We start from the raw sequence: 18309 nt of genomic DNA on the forward strand, positions 1-18309 counted from the left end.
CTCCACCTGGCAAATCCCCAGAGCTGAAAACACTTGGAATGGAGGAAAGAGATTTTTTTTATCCCCTTCTTTTGACTTCAGAGAAAATGCAACAAAATTCCTTCCACAATTCCAGGTGGAATTCTTCCTGCTTCAGTTTGAGATTTACACGATTAATTGCAGCTTATTTCTCCCAAACTCTCTTCTAGGAAGCAGAAATCCTCTCTGGGTTTGGAAAAGCAGCCATGAAGAGTCATTTCCTCCATACCTGGCTGAAGCTGGGTAACTGACCCCTCCCAGCAAACCCTGACACTGCCCTGACTGCAGGGAAATATATTAGTGAAATACATTAACAGCCTCAAGAATATTCCAGAGAAGAGATCTTGCTTCTAATTCACCCCATCCTTTGCCAGATCTCACCCACATCACACACAGTACAAGAGGACATCGAACACATCAGGTTTTCCACAGGTGGAAAGATGGAGAATAGCAAAAGCAATTCCTGTATTTGAGTATCTGGGTTTGGAAAAAGAAATTTGTATTGAAAGGAGACTTAGAGAGCTGACAAAAATATGATTTAAAACCTTGTAACCACGTTTTATTCATGTTGCCACTGGTTGTAAATCCTGTTTTGATGCTCAGACAGGCTAAAGAGAGGAAAAACTGATGAGGTGGGAGAGAGGCTGTGGCTGCCCCTGGACCCCTGGAAGTCCCAAGGCCAGGGATTGGAGCAGCCTGGGACAGTGGGAGGTGTCCCTGCCCAGGACAGGGATGGGATGAGATCATCCTTCAGGTCCCTTCCATCCCAAACCATTCCAGGATAATTTATCCATGTTCCTCTGGCATTCCCAGTTCTGAGCTCCAGCACTGCCCAGAACAAATCCCCTGCAGGGAAGGAAGGACCTGAGCCTGGCTTAGGACCAGAGCATCCCCAAACCTAAACCAGCACGGAGGCTCAGGCTGAACTGAGCACTGATTTTGTGTCTGAAGCAGACTCCAGGTTTGTTCAACTGCTCCTTTTTTTCTGCCTGTAAGTACCAAAAATAAAAAAGGTCGCCTTTCAAAACAAGTTGTCATTAAAGTTTTCCCCTTTCTTTAAGCATCACAAATGAAAATCCTGCCCTTCACAAAGGTAACAGCCTCGGTGTGTGACAGGGAGAAGGGGCTGCAAAGAAAAGAACAGCCCCAGTTACACCGAAATTGCTGCCTGCTCTCCGTGTCGTGTTTGTCAAATCTGTGGTTATGTGTGCCTATCTGAAGTTCCATCAGTAACACTCAGGACAAAGCAGGAATGTAACAGAAAAATAAATCAGTGCCTAATAGCTTTCAGAGAAACCAAGGGGAACACAATTATGTGGCATCTACATGCTAATCTACCAGACTCGAATCTCAAAGGAGTTCAAGTGCCCTACTCAAAATTCCTGCAGTGATAAGGGGTCTGCTGTGTTTGGCTGGGGTTGAGAGGAAAGATTTTTATGATAATTATCTTTGTGTGGAACAATTTTGCATTTTCTCTCCTGTTAATTCCGAAGTGAGCTGGGGGTGCGAGGCAGCAGGAAGATAGCCCTGCTGAAAGTAAAAAGTATTAAGGAGTCAAATATTTAATGTTGGCCTGGCATAATTTGACAGCAATTATGCAGCAAAAGCACTAGACGTTACCAGGAAGATCCAGATAAATGTTCCATAATGACAGAGATGGAAAACAAGGAGCACTTTTTGCTTGTTCACATAAAAGCCTGTTAGAAACTGAAATGCAGAACAGCAGTGAGTTTTCATTCAGATTTCTCCTTGGCATCAAAAAAAAAAAAAAAGGTTCAGAAATTGTTCACCTCTGTGTGTTGGTCTTGAGAAATTTTTTTTTTTTTTTTTTTTGGAGGAGAGACCAATGAAAAAATAGTCCCAAAGTTGATATGAGTGAGGCAGCAAATACCACACTTCACCCCAGCCCTTCAGCAAATGAACTTCCAGCAGCACAAATCCTCAAACTGTCCCATTTCCCAGAAATATTGGAAACTAATTGTGCAGGATTTTGCTGCAAATTTGCATCAGAAATCATACTTATGTTCAGGTAAAAGAAACTGAATGTGTTGTGGGATGCCCAGAGAGAGCTCCAATTTCATAAATTAATTTTATAGAGCATTATTTCCAACTACTAGTTTAAAACCAATGGTAAATGAGAATGCATTTCTAGAAATAAATCATTGAATAATGATGTTGGACACATCCTTCCCAGTTTTCCTCAGAGATTACTTCCTTGCACAGTGTCTGTAGTGTCAGAGTCTTGGATGAATGTGGGAAAAAGCATCCTAAGAAAGGAGAATCACTGCTGGGAGCACTTTTAATTTCCAGAATGCTCCATGTGTGTGTCCTGCTACCTGCTCACAGCTGCTGCAGAGAAAGATGAGGTGTCTTTATTCCAGCAATAATAATTTTAGTGATGATTCTTTCACCCCCTGCCTGGACCCTCCTTTTCCAGATTCCCTAAATCCCTGCAGGCTTCTGTTTTCCAAGCCTTGGGAGGGTTTGGCTATTTTTATTACACCCAAAGTCACTGATGGATGGAAAAGGCATCTCTAATCATACCCAAACCCACAAAGAGAAGGAAAAGAAGCTGCTTGAGGCCGATAAAAACTCAGTATTGTGGACTGAGCCTCTCTCACAGGGAAGGAGTGAAAATGAGCACAAAATCCGGACAGTGACAGAAGGGGCAAGTCCTGGCTCAGGTTTGGTCCCAGGTTTTGAGGTGCCAGGTTTTGAGGGGCCAGGTTTTGAGGTGCCAGCAGTGCCAGAGAGCAGCAGGAGCTCCTGGGGAGGCCTTACCTTCCATGCTGGGTGCCATGTTCCCGAGGGAATAACCTCCTTCCTTCAGACACACCAGGAGCTCTTCTCCCGGCTCAATCTCTTTAATAACTTTATAATAGACCTGGGAATCACAAACAGAACAGACATGTTAAATATGCAAAGCCTTGCATTTTATATTTTAACCAATAGCTCAAATTGCTGCAGCTAATAGGGGAGGCTGTCCCTTGATTTGGGATAATTGCTGCTCAGAGCTCGTTTTCCTGCCTTTATTTGACTCTTTGGGTGTCAGAGTTTCACAGGGTTTGGACAATAAAAAAATATTTTGGGCAACAGCCTCTCTCCTTCAAATTACAAAAAGTCTTCCAATTTTTTTTCCCTGTTCTCCTTGGAGCTCAGTGTTTGTCACAGTGAAGGGAAGATTAAATGATGGAATTGTCATGTTTAAGGCTCTGCTCTCTGAGCCAAAATTGGCCTCATGATTAGAGCCAAATGATCACATCTCCACAGAATTATTCTGTTGATTATTCTCCCCAACAGCCCAAACCTGAGCCCTAAACACAGCCATGAACCACCCCAGGTGAGCAGTTCACCCACATTCTGAGCTCCTGTGTGAGCACAGACCCTGGACCTTCCAAAACATCCTGAGCACAGCTCTGTTCATCTCCTGGACTTTTGTCATTGCACCAGGAGAAAAACCCAAAGCAGGAACAGGAGTCAGGTAAGGGCAGAGTCCATGCACCTTATTTTCACTGTTCTACCCCAAACCCCACAGAAACCAGGGCAGCGGGTCCAGGGACAGCTGGGTCACACTGGGCAGATCCCTGTGGCCTCATTCCCTCCCCTGCACCTTCTCCAGGCTTCTGTCCTGAGAAGATTCAGTGTCCCTCATACGTTTTCCAAACTTTTAGAGTACACTGGACCCTGTCCTAATGCAATATCGTGATAATTTACCTGGTAACAGTTATTAACTTCCAGTTTTACTTAGCACTGCATTCAACAACAATCCAAGAAATTCTTTTTCAGGGTAAAAAACCCACATTTCACCCAGAATAATACCCTAAATATGCTGCCACTCTGCTTCTGCCAGCTTGTGTTTATGGGGAAGGAACACACACACTCCTCAATTCCTGCCTGTGTTGCATTAATTGTGTCACCACGAAGCATTTCTCTTCCCAGAGCCACTCTCCCTCCCCCCCGGTACAGAACGCGAGGATTTGGCAGGTGTGTGCCCCCAGGCTCGGCGGGAGCAGCAGCAGCTGCCCGGGATGCTCCCAAAATTTTCCTCCCAGCCCCGGAGCTGCGGGGAGATGTGATCACAGGGAGAGGGATGCGATTCCAGGGACAGGGGACAGGAGACATCCCTCCCAGAGTTGTGGGGACAGGGGACATCCCTCCCAGAGCTGTGAGGACACGGGACATCCCTCCCAGAGCTGCGGGGACAGGGGACATCCCTCCCAGAGCTGCGGGGACCGTGGAGCACGGTTACCGCTCAGAACTTTCTCCCCACACCGAGGTGGGGACGCTCCCGACCGATCACCCGCGTTACACCGAGCACCAGGACAACCCGCGACCCGCCCCGGCCACCGCACTGGTTCCACCCGCAGGTCCCCGAGCGGAGCCGCTCCCCACCCCTCGGGATAATTAACGCGCTCCGCCGCCCCCGGCGCTGCCCGGCGCCTCCCGGTCCCGCTCCGGCTCCCAGCAGCCGAACCGGGGCTCCCCCCTCTCCCCGGGACACACCGAGGAGAAGCTGCCGATGGGGAGCGCTCCCGGTGCTGCCGGTACCGGGAGCGGGATGGGACCAGCACCGGGATGGGACCGGGATGGGGACTGGGATGGTTTTTGGGACGGGGATGGGGATCGGGATAAGGATCGGGTCCGGCAGAGCGGCCCCTGCCCGCCCCAGCAGGTGGCACACGCCGCCCGCCACCGGCCCCGCCACCGGCCCCGCCACCGGCCCCGCCGCCGCCGCGGCCACCGCGCCGCTCCCTCGGAGCCGCTCCCGGGCCATGCGAGTGGAGCGGGCCGGGCCGGGCCGGGCCGGGCTGGGCTGGGCTGATCTGAGCTGGCTGGGCCGGGCCGGGCTGGGCTGGGCTCCCCTGACCTGATCGCTCCTGTCCCGCGGCCGCGGCGCTCCTCCGGTGCCGGCGGCCGGGCCGGTGGTGGGGAGGGCAGGGAAGGGAAGAGGAGGGAACGGGAGGGGAGGGAAGGGAAAGAAGGGCAGCGGGGCTGTGTCTGTGAGCAGCTGCAAGGCCGGGGCAGACGGAGTCACAGCCGCCCCCATGAGCGGGGTGGTGCGGGGCGGCTCTTACCGGGAGCTGCGGTACCGAGTGCTGTGACACAGCCCCGACTGAGCAGCCGGTACAGCCCTGACCAAGTGCTGTGACACAGCCCAAACCGGGGATACAGCCCCGACTGAGCAGCCGGTACAGCCCTGAGTGCTGTGACACGGCCCAAACCGGGGATACAGCCCCGACTGAGCATCCCGTACAGCTCTTACCGTGGGTACAGCCCTTACCGAACACCCGGTACAGTCCTTTTCAGGAGCTCCGATACAGCCCTAACCGAGTGCTGTGACCCAGCCCTAAACGGGGATAGAGTCCTCACTGAGCATCCCGCAAAGTCCTTTTCAGGAGCTCCGGTGCCTCCCTTACCGAGTGTTCTGATACAGCCCTAACCAAGGATACAGTCCTCATTTAACATCCCGTACAGCTCTAACCGGGGGTACAGCCCTTACCGAGCCACCCATAAAGTCCTTTTCAGGAGCTCCGGTGCATCCCTAACCGAGCACCCCGTACAGCCCTTACCGGGGGTACAGCCCTAACCGGGAGCTCTGACACAGCCCTTACCGGGGGTACAGCCCTTACCGAGTGCTGTGACACAGCCCTTACCGGGGGTACAGCCCTTACCAGCACCGGTCCAGCCCTTTTCGGTGCATCCCTGTCCTCCCCGGCTGTTTGCTGGCCCTGCCTCAGCAGAGCCGACCCCTCCCCGCAGCCCCGCTGTCGACTCACCCCAGTATCGGTGCCTGAGCACCCAGCGCTGCCCGCGCATCTCTCACCGGGATTTCAAAGCAGGGATGGTCACAGACACAGAGATTTGGGATGGGAGATGAAGTCCCAAAATATCCCAAACTGCCCAGACCCTATCCCTGTGCCTGCCACAATCCTGGGTGTAATTTCATCACCGTTTTCCAATGGTCTGCAAACACTTCTCCCAGTGCAGACACATCTGTCCTCATCCAGCTGTGAGTCCAAAAATTGGACCTGGAGCTGTGGGCAGGATCTGGGCATCTCCCTGGACCTGGACAGACCCAGAAAATCCCGTGGCAGCACCAGGCTGACACAGGACACACCTGTGCACAGGTGAGAACAGTTCTGAGAGACCCCTGCTCCACCCAGCCCGGGGAGTTCATTTCTGGGGATTCCACTGCAAAATAAGAAGTCATCTAAAATTTTCCTTTTTCTCACTATCTTTTTCATTTGCAATTCAGTGCTTCTCCCTGCTTGTTCTGCAAAAAAAAAAAGCTTTTCCCAGGAGCAAACCACACTGAGCTTAATGGGAAAAGTGCCTGAAAAAAGCCCCAAAATGCAGCCTTGGAGTGAGCTCAGAACTGACTCAGAAAAACAGAAATCAAGATGGGCCAAGCTAAGGGAAAAAAATGAAATAAAATAAAATAAAATAAAATAAAATAAAATAAAATAAAATAAAATAAAATAAAATAAAATAAAATAAAATAAAATAAAATAAAATAAAATTGCCATTAACAGACTTTCTCTTGCAGCTGGTAACCCAAAGCAGCACTAAAACACCAGCTGTGGTCTAAAAGGTCCATCAAGTTCAGAGAGAGAGTCACAAATTTTACAGGGGAAAAATCCTTCAGAATTCCCCTGCCAAGGGCTGACACTGCCCTGGTCTCACCCTTTAGCTCCTTTTCCTCTCCTGTTTGTTCTCAGAACAAAGTAGCTCCTTGTATTTCAAAATGTCTCCTGCAGTCCTTCCAGGAATATAGGACAGGCTCCTTTAATGATCAGGGAAAAGTTGGATTCTGCTGGAGTCACATTAATTTCATCAAACATTTCATTATGATAATTAACTTCATCTTTCAGTCATGCTACTGATGGTCTGGGCTCATCAAAGCCTTTTTTATTTGTTGTGCACTGAAAAAAGCTCACATTTATTAATCCAGCAGAAGATTTAAATTCACAAATCAATTCTGTTTTGTTTATAGAAAAGTTCCACACTTGATCATTTCGTGTTTCCCACCACAGCATGGGCAGCTCTCCAAATTACCAGCTTTGTTTTACACTAAATAGTTAACAGGATAAGTAGGGCTTGCTGGTACTGAGAATATTCCTTTTCTTGATTTTAATCAAAATTATTCTGGGCACGGGATGGCAAAAAAAAAAAAAAAAAAAAAAAAAAAAAAAAAAAAAAAAAAAAAGAAGGAAAACACCTCCAAAATCCCAACACCCCAAACGAACAAGGAAATGAGAAGTAGCCCAGAGGAATCCTGCTCCATACAGGGATCTGCTGTGGATGTGAACTCAGGGCAGCAGAAATCAGGCTCTGCTCTCTGGTTTTGTAGCTAAAACAGAACAATTTGGTACAATCACTGAAATATCAGCCCTGCAGAACCACAACAACACATTCTGGGGCTTCTCCCAGTCAGAGCCCAGCACCACCTCATCCTCCCACTGAATAAAAGAGTTCTGGAGCAGACTCAGCCTGGGAATGAGGTTTAACCACGGCAAGGGATGGAGATGGAACAGAGAGTGGGAAAAGTCCATCCCAGAATTACCTCATTAATTAGGGCCCTTCCTAAGAACCAGCCCCATTTCCCTGCTGCAGGGATTTACCTGAGCTTCCACACATTTGTACTTCAGGGGAAAAAGAGCATTAAAAGGGGAGAAAGAGTGTTCACCTAAAATCAAAAACCCACCCACACACATCAGCTGCAGCAGAGGAGCTCAAAACCTCAAAATCAGCCTGAAAAAAGGTTCTTTGTGTCCTTGTCTCACCAATAATTCACCCCAGGGGCAGCCCAGTGAGATTTGTCCCTCCTGCTCCCTCAGACCTCTCCCTGTGTCCAGCTCTGGACATGGAAAATTTGGCCTTATGGATATCCAGCCAGGACAGGGCTGCACATTTTGGTTTTGTTCCCTCCTTTGGAATTGCCTCCCCTTTGTTTCTGCTCAGCCAAACTGCTTCTGATTTCCTCTTTTTAGGGCTCTTTGGGAATCCTGACTGGAGTTACCAATTCTCTGTAAAATGCACCCAAAATCTCTGCATTGCACACACACCTCACACTGGCTGATTAAACACAGCCCTGATTTTTTTCTGTCTCCTGTTACTCCTCCTTTTTCCCCCCAATATCTGCACCCCAACTAAAAGGACCAGCTGTCACCCTAATTATCATTAATATATAATAATTACATTAATGGCCAGGCCATGAATATAATCATTATATATTATAAATATATTATTACATAGATTCTGTTTAGTATTTCAGACCCTTGAACTGCTCAAGTATTTTTCTTTTTGAGGCAGGAGTAACAACAGCAGAAAAGAAACCATTTGCCTTTTAATTAATGATATAATTTATCTACCATTTTTTTCCAGTCCTCCTTCAGAATCACAATTATCTCCAACAATCAAAGATCTTCTTTTCAAATGCCTCTCCAGCACGAATAAATATAAAGAAAACTAGCTAATGTTATTCTACATGTGAAAATTGGCTTAATACATGAAAAATAATGAATGAAATATCTCAATTAACCTCTTTCTAAACAGAGAAATAAATACATTTTAATTATATCATAATCTGTTAATGGGGGAGGAGGGAGGGGGGAGATAATTGAGTGGTCCAGATTTTGCTCACTAAATCCAGGAAAATTCTCTGTGCATTCCTGGGAGTGTTCCCGGGTTACAGGACTAAAGAAGAACAGAAGGGGACACACACACACTCGAAGACAATCTCCTCATGTAAAAAATTCATTTTCTCTGAAAATAAAATGATTTTGATGAAAATCTTGCCCTGGCCCTTATCACCACAGAGCTACTTCATTATTTAGAGGGCAATCATTTATTGCAAAATTTTTATTTTCTGTGGGTTCTTACAAACAACCCCAAACCTCTTCCTGCTGCCTGAAGGGGAAAGATCAAACTTTTGTCTTTCTTTGGGGTAGGGAAAAGTGTGTCCCCTGGTGAAATAAATGAAGTTAAAGCCAAGGGACAGGATCACGAATGGGGATCCTGATCAGGATCGGGAGTCAGGGGCTGGATGCTGAATTGGGGGCAGGATCATGAATTAGGGACAGAACCATGAATTAGGGACTGGATCATGAATCAGGGTCAGGATCATGAATTAGGGACTGGATCACAAGTCAGGGCTGGATGCTGAGTTGGGGCAGGACCATAAATCAGGGACAGGATCATGAATCAGGGACAGGAATATAAATCTGGGACAGGATCATGAATTAGGGACAGAATCATCAATCAGGGACTGGATCACAAGTCAGGGGCTGGATGCTGAGTTGGGGCAGGACCATAAATCAGGGACTGGATCATGAATCAGGGACAGGAATATAAATCTGGGACAGGATCATGAATTAGGGACAGAATCATCAATCAGGGACTGGATCACAAGTCGGGAGCTGGATGCTGAGTTGGGGCAGGACCATAAATCAGGGACAGGATCATGAATCAGGGACAAGATCACGAGTCAGGGGCAGGATGCTGAGTTGGGACAGGACCATAAATCTGGAGGTTTTAGCTCATCCCAGGGCTGATCCATCCCTCTGCCCCAGCCCGTGCTGGGTGCAGGGCAGCCCAGCAGCCCCGCAGGGAGCTCGTTACCTGCTCGTTGATGTGGCACACAGCCAGGTTCTGCTCGTCGCAGGAGCAGCACGCTCGGATGAACTTCAGCCAGTTGCCGGCCCCGCCCTGGCCAGCGTCACTGCAGAACTTCTCGGTGCCCAGGGCATCGGGAATCTGCGGGGGAACGGACAGGAAGGGTCAGCTGGGGCCAAACGGCAGCCGCAGGGGGGACAGAGGCAGGAAAAGGGTCTGCAGGGCACAACTCCAAACAAGAAATAGGAAGGAGAAAGGTCAGAGATAGAGTTGATAAAGAGACTTATGACAAGGATGAAACCAGCTCTCAGCCACTGTCTGAAGGTCCTGGCTGGCAGAACCTCCAAGAACACATCTCAGAGTGGTAAAAGGTTCAGGACTACAAATATTCAGGGCTACAAAGATTCTGTTAAACACAGCTCCGGTACCACAGCTCAAGAAATCAAAGTGGGGAACCTCTCTAAACTGCACTGATTTTAATGACAAGGTTCTTAACTGCTCCATCTTCACATCATTTGTTTCATCCTTTCATGCAGGATAATTTTTAATTACAAACCTTCCAATAAACTCTTAAACCAGATCACTTTCCACAGAGCTGTGAGGTTCTATTTTAAAACCTGTTTTACCCAATGCACTACTTTCATTTATCTGAGCACAGCCTGAGAAATTCACTGGTCACATCTGTGTGGCTAAAGGTGAGATGCAGCTTGGCTGCTGTGAAAAAGAGGAATCCTTCAAAATAAAACCCCTCAGATATTTAAAGTCCAGATGTGAGAGGGAAAAAAGAGTTAATTAAGGGGTTGCAGTCCAAAGAAGTTAGCTGGTTTGACAAGAAGAGACTTTTCCTCTCTTAAGACAGTGGAGTTTGGTGACAGAACCAGAGGAGATGCTCAGAATTCCAGAATAACCTTTGGGATGATCCAGCTTGTAATTCACTCAAAAAAGCACATTTTAAAAATGACACAGGACACCCTGAAAACCAGGAGAAGCCCTTTGAGCCCAGCATAGCAAGGCTCTGCTCTGCTCCTAACTGGGCCTCCCTGCTCCAGAAACTCCTTTTTTCCTGAGATTCAGATTTCCCTCTGCCCCGAGCAGCCCCTGTGTCAGTGCAAATTACTTCAGTCATCAAAAGCTCTTAACATGCTTTTACTAGCAATTAATTCTCTCAGAATCTCGTGGGATACGATTATATTTTCCCATCTATTTCAAGACACAGAAAAAAAGAAAAAGGTGGGAAAACAAAGGAGAGGAAAAATTAAAGCCCAGCGATGACAGCAACAGGTCGAGTCTAAGGCTGGGCTAGAAACCTCATGGGACTGGTCCAGTTCAGGCTCTGGCTCCCAGCTCTGGGCTCCTGGGGGGACCAGGACCTGCCAGAACCACCAGGACAGTCCCCAGCTCCCTGCACTGGTCCCAGCAAACTTTTCTTTCAACCCTGACTGAAAAGGGATGAGGGGAAATCCCTCCTTTATTGCTGGGCTTCTTCCTTCCCAATCAGAACACAGCACTGGGAGTCACTGAAATGCTGCATTTTCTCCCAGAGCATGTTTGGGACAGAACTGGTGTGAGAAAAACCTGGCTGTGCTCAGTTTCTTCATCCCCTGCCTGGGAGCACTCAGGGTCATTCACTCATCCCTAACTAGACCAGGGAACTTTCTAGACACCCTTGGTCACCCACTGGCAGCACCAAAGCTCTGAGGTGGGCTCTGATGTCACTGGAAGCCAATTCTGTGTTGTTTGGAAGTTTAAAAAAAATCAAAAAACCCAACAATAAAACCTGTTCTTAATGTGGCTGAATGTACTGAGTTCATTCAAGATAAAATATCAATAATTTCTGTTTTATCTCAGGGAGCTCCAGGGACACTGAGGCTGCCTAAAGCTGGTGAGACCAAGAGCTTCTCTTGGCTTTTTTGACCCCAAACTGAGGTGGCCCAGCCAAGCTAGCCCCTCGAGTGGGGACACATCCAGACACCAAGTGACAGCAGCTTCCAGAGAAACTGTTTGGAAAAACCAAATGAGACAAATCATTGATGCTCAGCTGGTCTGAAGAGTTTGGGCAGAGTTTGTGGTGGTTTGAGGAACCAGCAGCCCACAAACCTCCCAGTGCCAGCTATTGGTGACATCCAGTGGCCCTGGGAACACAAGATGGCAAATACAGGACACACAAATCAGGTTTTTAATTTCACAGCTGTATCTTACAGTTGGTCTCTTTCATCTTCTAGGATGGTTTGAAAGGACACTTAGGGCCATTGAGTGGCTTAGGATGGAAGGAGCCTTAAGGATCATTTAGTTCCAACCCCCTGCCCTGGGCAGAGAGCTTGGGGGAAGCCCAGAATTCAGCTGAAATTCACTTTGCAGGGTCCTGCTCGCCAGCTGTGCCTCAGGAGGAGGTTCTGCCAGAACTTGAAATCACCTGAAACTCTGTGGTTTTATCTGCATGGGGCATTAAAACCCAAGCTGGGGGTGTGAAATCTGACAGATCAAAACGAGAGAAAGAGAGGGGCTGTGAGAGCCTGAGAACCTGAGCTGCTGTTCTCACACACACTCACTGCCCTCCACAAATAGAACCTGGCACCAAACAGAACCTGGTACCAAACAGAACCTGGTACCACAAATAGAACCTGGTACCACAAACAGAACCTGGCACCAAACAGAACCTGGTACCAAATAGAACCTGGCACCAAACAGAACCTGGCACCACAAACAGAACCTGGCACTAAACAGAACCTGGCACCAAACAGAACCTGGTACCAAACAGAACCTGGCACCAAACAGAACCTGGTACCACAAATAGAACCTGGCACCAAACAGAACCTGGCACCACAAATAGAACCTGGCACCAAACAGAACCTGGTACCAAACAGAACCTGGTACCAAATAGAACCTGGCACCACAAATAGAACCTGGCACCAAACAGAACCTGGCACCAAACAGAACCTGGTACCACAAATAGAACCTGGCACCAAACAGAACCTGGCACCACAAATAGAACCTGGCACCAAACAGAACCTGGTACCAAACAGAACCTGGTACCACAAATAGAACCTGGCAGCACAAATAGAACCTGGCACCAAACAGAACCTGGTACCAAACAGAACCTGGCACCAAACAGAACCTGCCCAAAGCCCAGACAGGGGGACTGCACCCAGCCACCCCTCATCCCTCTGCTGCCATGGACCAGGATCCTCAGCAAATGGAATTATTGGGATGATCAGCTGCTCTCAGAGTGCTGCAGGACCAGTTCAGGGCCAGGGCAGCTCCCGGGCCAGCCCAGCCCTCGGTGGCCAACACCTCTAATTAAAGATCAGCTTCACACGCTCACACTCTTTGCTTGATGGTCTCTATCAGAGTTATTTCACAGCAGCACTCCCCCAGCACTATCTGCAGTATCTGTTCTTCTGTCAAGTGTTCACACACAGAATAATATTTTAAGTCTCTCTTCACCCCCTGCCCCCACCTGAGAAAACTCCGGAAAAACAAACTGAAACCTTTTACCACATCTTCTCCCAGTTCAGACCAGAAGGAAATCAGAAATTTCCTCTGGCGAAATTCTGCAAACCAACTGTTCACAAGCCTTTGTCAGTAAGTAAAAAAAAAAAAACAAAACAAAACCAAAAACTGATTCCAGTTTGAAAATGCTCCTGGGATCCTCATGCAGCATTGGTTTTGCTGTGTTCTTTTGAAGAAGCAAGAGATACCTGTGCTCTAGGACAGGTGGAGAAGGAAAATTGAGGCAACAAGCTTTGGGAATGGGCAAATTAAAGATCCCAGAGGGATTCACCCCACTCCTGGAAGGCTCAGCTCCCCACAGCCTCCCACCAGGGATGCTCTTACCACAACAGGCATCTCCAGCTCTATTAAATCTGTTTAATCACAATTAAAACTGGAACTAAGTCCCTCCCTATCCAGGACTTAGCAGCAGCTTTAATCACAAAACCATCCACCCCCGTTTTCCTGGGCAGGTAAAGGCTGGCATCAGGTATTTAATGCCAACAGCAAAAAACCCCAAAGATGCCACAGGAAGAAAAAACCCTCAGAAAATCCAATGTAATTCTTAGCAGGACTCTGACTTGGTGGAGCTGACATGCAATTTCTGCCTGTGCTCTCTGCTCAGGCTGGCTCTGTATCAGTGGAAACATCTCTCCTGAGAGTAATTTGGCTTAGATATTTAAAGAAGTTTTCAGAGGGAAAGGAGAGGTTAAAAAAAAAGGTAGGAAGATACTGGAGAGGAGAAAAGAAAATAAAACCAGTTTATAATTAGCAATTGGTGCTGATTTTGCAGGTCTACAACCATCATGTGCTGCTATTCCAGTGAGTTTTGGGGATCATTTCACCTCCCTGACCCCTTTGGCTCTGAGGCTCAGCATCCCTGCCCCACGGAGCTGGGCTCCCTGCAGGAACAAGATCTGTCCCTTCTTCTTTGTCCCCATGTTAAACCCCAGCAGTCTGGGACAGCCCCTGCCCTGTGTGCTGGAAAAGCAGATTTTCATCTGGCCTGCAGCCTGTGGACACGCTCAGAAAGTTAATTATTGTGGGAGCACTTCCTCTGGCTGCTCTTCCATTTTATCCCTCGCACCCCATCACAGATTTCTCCCCACTTCTTTTTTCATCACTGAACACGCCAAAACTTCACTTCATCTTTTCTTCTTCTGCTGCAGATGGTGAGTTCAGTCTTTATTTATTAACCCACAGCACCTCCCAGCACTTTTGTCTTCAATTCCAACAGCTCATCTAAGAATTCCCAATTCCCCTTCCCTTCCCTGCCAGTAACAGTGCCATGATCTTGTCTCGTGGAGCCATTCTCTGGGTTTCACAGAATTCTCCTTGCTTTGAGGTCCCCCAGCCTCCCCCTCTCCAGTCTGTCCCCTCCAAACCTTCGTGTTCCCTGGGGTCACAGGGATTTGAGTGACCCTCTGCAGAGACACGGATTTGGGATGCAGAGCCAGAGCTCTGGCCGTGGCTGTGCTTCAGACCCATCCCCAGCCAGCCAAAAGGAAATTGTTGTCATGTTCCAGGGCTCACTTTGCAGCTTTATCTGCTGTCTGCCGAGCAGCTCTCGGGGTTTGGATCCAAAAGGCTCCTTGATCTCCGCTCCCTAATTTATTAACATCAGAAATGCTGAGTTATGGGGCAGAAGTTATGGAAAAATCCCCTCGAACGTTTACAATTTTTTTTGCACATCATTTGAGGTTTCCTGCCCCTCTAATTTGTGGGCTCTCTGTTGGGTTGTTTCTTTCACATTTCAGTGGGCAGCGTCCCAGGGCTGAGGTGTGCCGGGGGCTGGAGTGCCTGCGGATCTGTCGTCAGTTGGCTTAATGGATTCCTAGTGTGCATGGAGAAACGCAGCAACCAGCAGTTTGCCATCACTGACCCAGCGTCCTGTTGCTATAACATCCCTCCCCAGAAGCCCAGAGTGTAATAAACCTTCTCATCCCATGCTCGCAGAATCTGCCTCTGACAGCTTGGCTGATGTGCGCATTTTATTTGGCAGGAGTTGGAGATTTTTTCCTTTTTTTTTTTCCCCTTTTTTTTGCTTTAATGACCCACGAGCTGATTTAGAGCAATAAACTGTTGCCATGAAGTTTTGTTGTGTTTCTTTTAAATAAAGGGAAGGGAGGGACTGCTGCAATTTATGACTTTCAGAAGTAACTGAAACAGAAAGTCCATTCTTGCCATGAAACGAAGAGAAAAAGACCTTCCAGAGAAACACCTCTGTCAATGTGTAGACATGAAGCCTAGATGAACTCATAAATTCAGCACTCTGCCTGCAATTAAGCAGGCTTCCTGGTGATTTGACAAAGAGGTAATGAGAAACGTGTCAGACAAAAACAGGTCACAGCACTGGAAAGTGCAGGGAAGAGCAGCTGAGCCAAACCCAACCTGTCTGCTCAGGGCCACAGGAAAAGCTGGGAGTGTACTCAGGGAGAGCCACAGAGTGATGTACAGCAAACTTCTTGTGCCAGTGGAAGCTCCTGAAGGGGGTCCCAGCTCCAAAGCCACCAGGTAAAGAGGGGAGAGGCTGCAGAGCTCTCACCACCACCTGCATGAGATGGGCACAGCCTCATCTCAGTGTGACCCCTGGGCAGTGCAGGTTCCAAGGGATGCTAAATGGCTGCAGGAGCACAGAGCTCAGCTCATCTCCCTGGCTCTGTGAGCAGGATCCTGTCCCTTGGAGTGTCCTCACCAAGTGTCCCCTCCCCTCTGTGGGCACACCCTGGGGTTTCCAGCAGCACAGCACAGGACCCACCACCCAAAACAAAACCCCAGCACTGCCAAACACTGGGAATGCCCAGAGGGGAGGAAAACAAATCTTGGTGGCTCTCCTCCTGTCAGACAAGAACATCTCTGCTTCTTCCAAACTGAGCCTAGAGCTGGGAGAGCCATGAGGAAACCCAGGATTGCACTGGGGTGGGTGATGCCATGCTGAGCCCGATGGCACTGTGGAGCCAGGTGACACTGCCAAGCCTGGTGACACTGCTGAGCTTGGTGACACTGCTGCCTTTGGTGACAGAGTTGAGTTTGGTGACAGAGTTGAGTTTGGTGACACCGCGGAGCCACTGCTGGCAGAGTGCTGCTGTAGCTGGTGAGAGAGAGACCAACCCAGGTTTTTAAAAGGCTGGATGGTTTTGAACTTCCACTCCCACCCAAGCCAAATGTCTGGAGTGGGATTTTTCCACTGGTGTGTGCATTTCTGAGCTGTTGCTGGGCTGCTGCATCCTCTGGCTTCATGAAGGGGCAGGAGGAAAAACATCCCAGGGAGGCTGGTCCTGGGACATACTTCTGTCACAAGAAATAACCTTCTCATTCTATTTTCCCCACCACATCTAAAGCACACGAGGAATCACATGAAAAAAGGCTGTTTTCTCCCAAAAGTCCCTGTCCAGGTTCCAAGCAGAGGAGCCTGGATGGCTCACAGGAGCTTGGGAAGCAAGGCTGGATTTCTGGAGAGCGTTGGAATCCAGCAGAGCCTTTTGAAGGGCTGCCCACTATTAACTGCTCTTCTCTACACCAGCACAGTGAGTATTTCCCAAGTGTCTGCTCTGCATCAGGATAAAAAGGGCTGGAAAAAGCTGCAGTGCCACTGCTGTGTCCCTCAGGCACTGCAGGTTTGCTCCAGCTGAAGGAACATCGGACCTGACCCTACACACAAAGCCACAGGAAGGGCCAACAGCAGCAAGATTCATACAGGACATCATTTACATTAAATTTACATTTACACCCATTAAATACAATCTCCAGGAAAGCATCTCCTGCTCTCCAGAGCAGAGGCACCACGGATAAATGGCAGAGCAATGGGACAAAGAGGAGAAATCAAGAAATCTTAAGAAAAATCCACCCTGGCTCTGCCTTCCCTCCCCTGTTCCTATATTCCCTTCTTGGAGATGCAGTTTTGCTGCCCAGAGGACACCATGAATGGCACAGGGTGCCACAGAACGTGCTGCCAATGCTGATTCCTGTTGATGCCCAAACCAATCCAACCCCCTCATTTTTCTGCCCCCACTCTCCTCCTCTCTGAGGACAATCAGCTCCCCTTGCACAGCAACATCTCATCACCAGGCAGAAAAACACCCAGTGAAGATGTCAAAACAGGAGAGGACTTCCAAGCTGATGGCAGGCATTTATCTCAACAAAAGCTCATTTTTCACCGGTAACGTAATTCATACCACACTGACTTAAATTAAACAGTAAACCATAAAAAACTGTGCTCGAATCAGATCCCAGGGCTGCCTCAGATATTGTACACACGAGGCAAGGAAGGGATTTCAGGTTCTTTGTAATATACACACACAAAAACTTTGAAGCTTTCCTCCGCACTGAAAGAGTTCAGGACATCCCATTTTTGTATCCTACAGCATTTTGGCTCATTCCAAAAGAATTGTAATTGTGAAGTTCTAAATAGAGGAGAAAAAACGGGAACTTGGGAGAAATCCTCTGATAAAAAAAAAAAAGCTAGAGGTTACCACAGGCAGGGGGGGATTTGGAGTCTCAGGATATTTCGCTGCACTGGGGAGAGGGAGCAGGGCTGTTCCAAGGGGTTAAAACAGACACAAATCACTCAGATCCCAGAGCTTTTGTGGTGATCCAAAGTGCTTTAGGGTCTGACTCCTCTGCTGCTCTTTCCAGAAGAGATGTGGGCTGAAATGTCTCCCTAATGACCCGGTGCCAATTAGCCCAGGGGGAGGAAGAGCAGGGCAGCTGTCCTGGCAGAAGGGAGCAGGCACAGAAGCTGAACAGAACTTTATTGTATGAAGATGGAAACATTTTCTGATTTGTCCAAGAGCCCTCTTAGCATTGAGGCACAGCTGCTTCCCTTATCCATACCCAAAAGGTACTTCTGCTGTAAGGAAAACACAGCAAACCTTAAAAATAAATTCTGATCAGCTTCTTGAGCTGCACCCTGGGACTTGCACTGGATCAGGATGGACAGAGGAAGCTGCTGCTTGCTTTAAATAATTTCTTGTTACTCCAGCTTGGTTTTAGAAATGTTTTGGGAACTGAGCTGTGGAGCACCACGAGCGTGGAGGCCTCTCCAGGGTGATTTATGGGCAGCACTCAGTGCCAAACCCATCTGCTGCACTTCACACTCTGGCCAAAAAAGTAGCAGAGCCTTCAGCTGCCCATTCCTGGTGCTGGTATCAGGTCCAAAGCAGCAGCCTGGGCTGGAGGTCCCAGCAG

At 48.3% G+C, this 18309-nt stretch overlaps 1 protein-coding gene across 4 annotated transcripts in view; it reads right to left on the reverse strand.

Annotated features, from left to right (window-relative positions):
• The window catches only part of PRDM16 (PR/SET domain 16), a 291040-nt gene that overhangs the window by 39812 nt on the left and 232919 nt on the right, over positions 1 to 18309 (reverse strand). For all 4 annotated transcript variants that reach the window (XM_056508027.1, XM_056508026.1, XM_056508029.1 and 1 more), the window contains 2 exons: positions 9640 to 9774; positions 2800 to 2902 (listed from right to left, as the gene is read on the reverse strand). In XM_056508027.1, coding sequence (XP_056364002.1) covers positions 2800 to 2902; positions 9640 to 9774 — 238 coding nt within the window. The remainder of the gene's footprint in view (positions 1 to 2799; positions 2903 to 9639; positions 9775 to 18309) is intronic.

The sequence above is a fragment of the Oenanthe melanoleuca genome, chromosome 21, assembly GCF_029582105.1.
Source record: "Oenanthe melanoleuca isolate GR-GAL-2019-014 chromosome 21, OMel1.0, whole genome shotgun sequence".
Lineage (NCBI taxonomy): Eukaryota > Metazoa > Chordata > Aves > Passeriformes > Muscicapidae > Oenanthe > Oenanthe melanoleuca.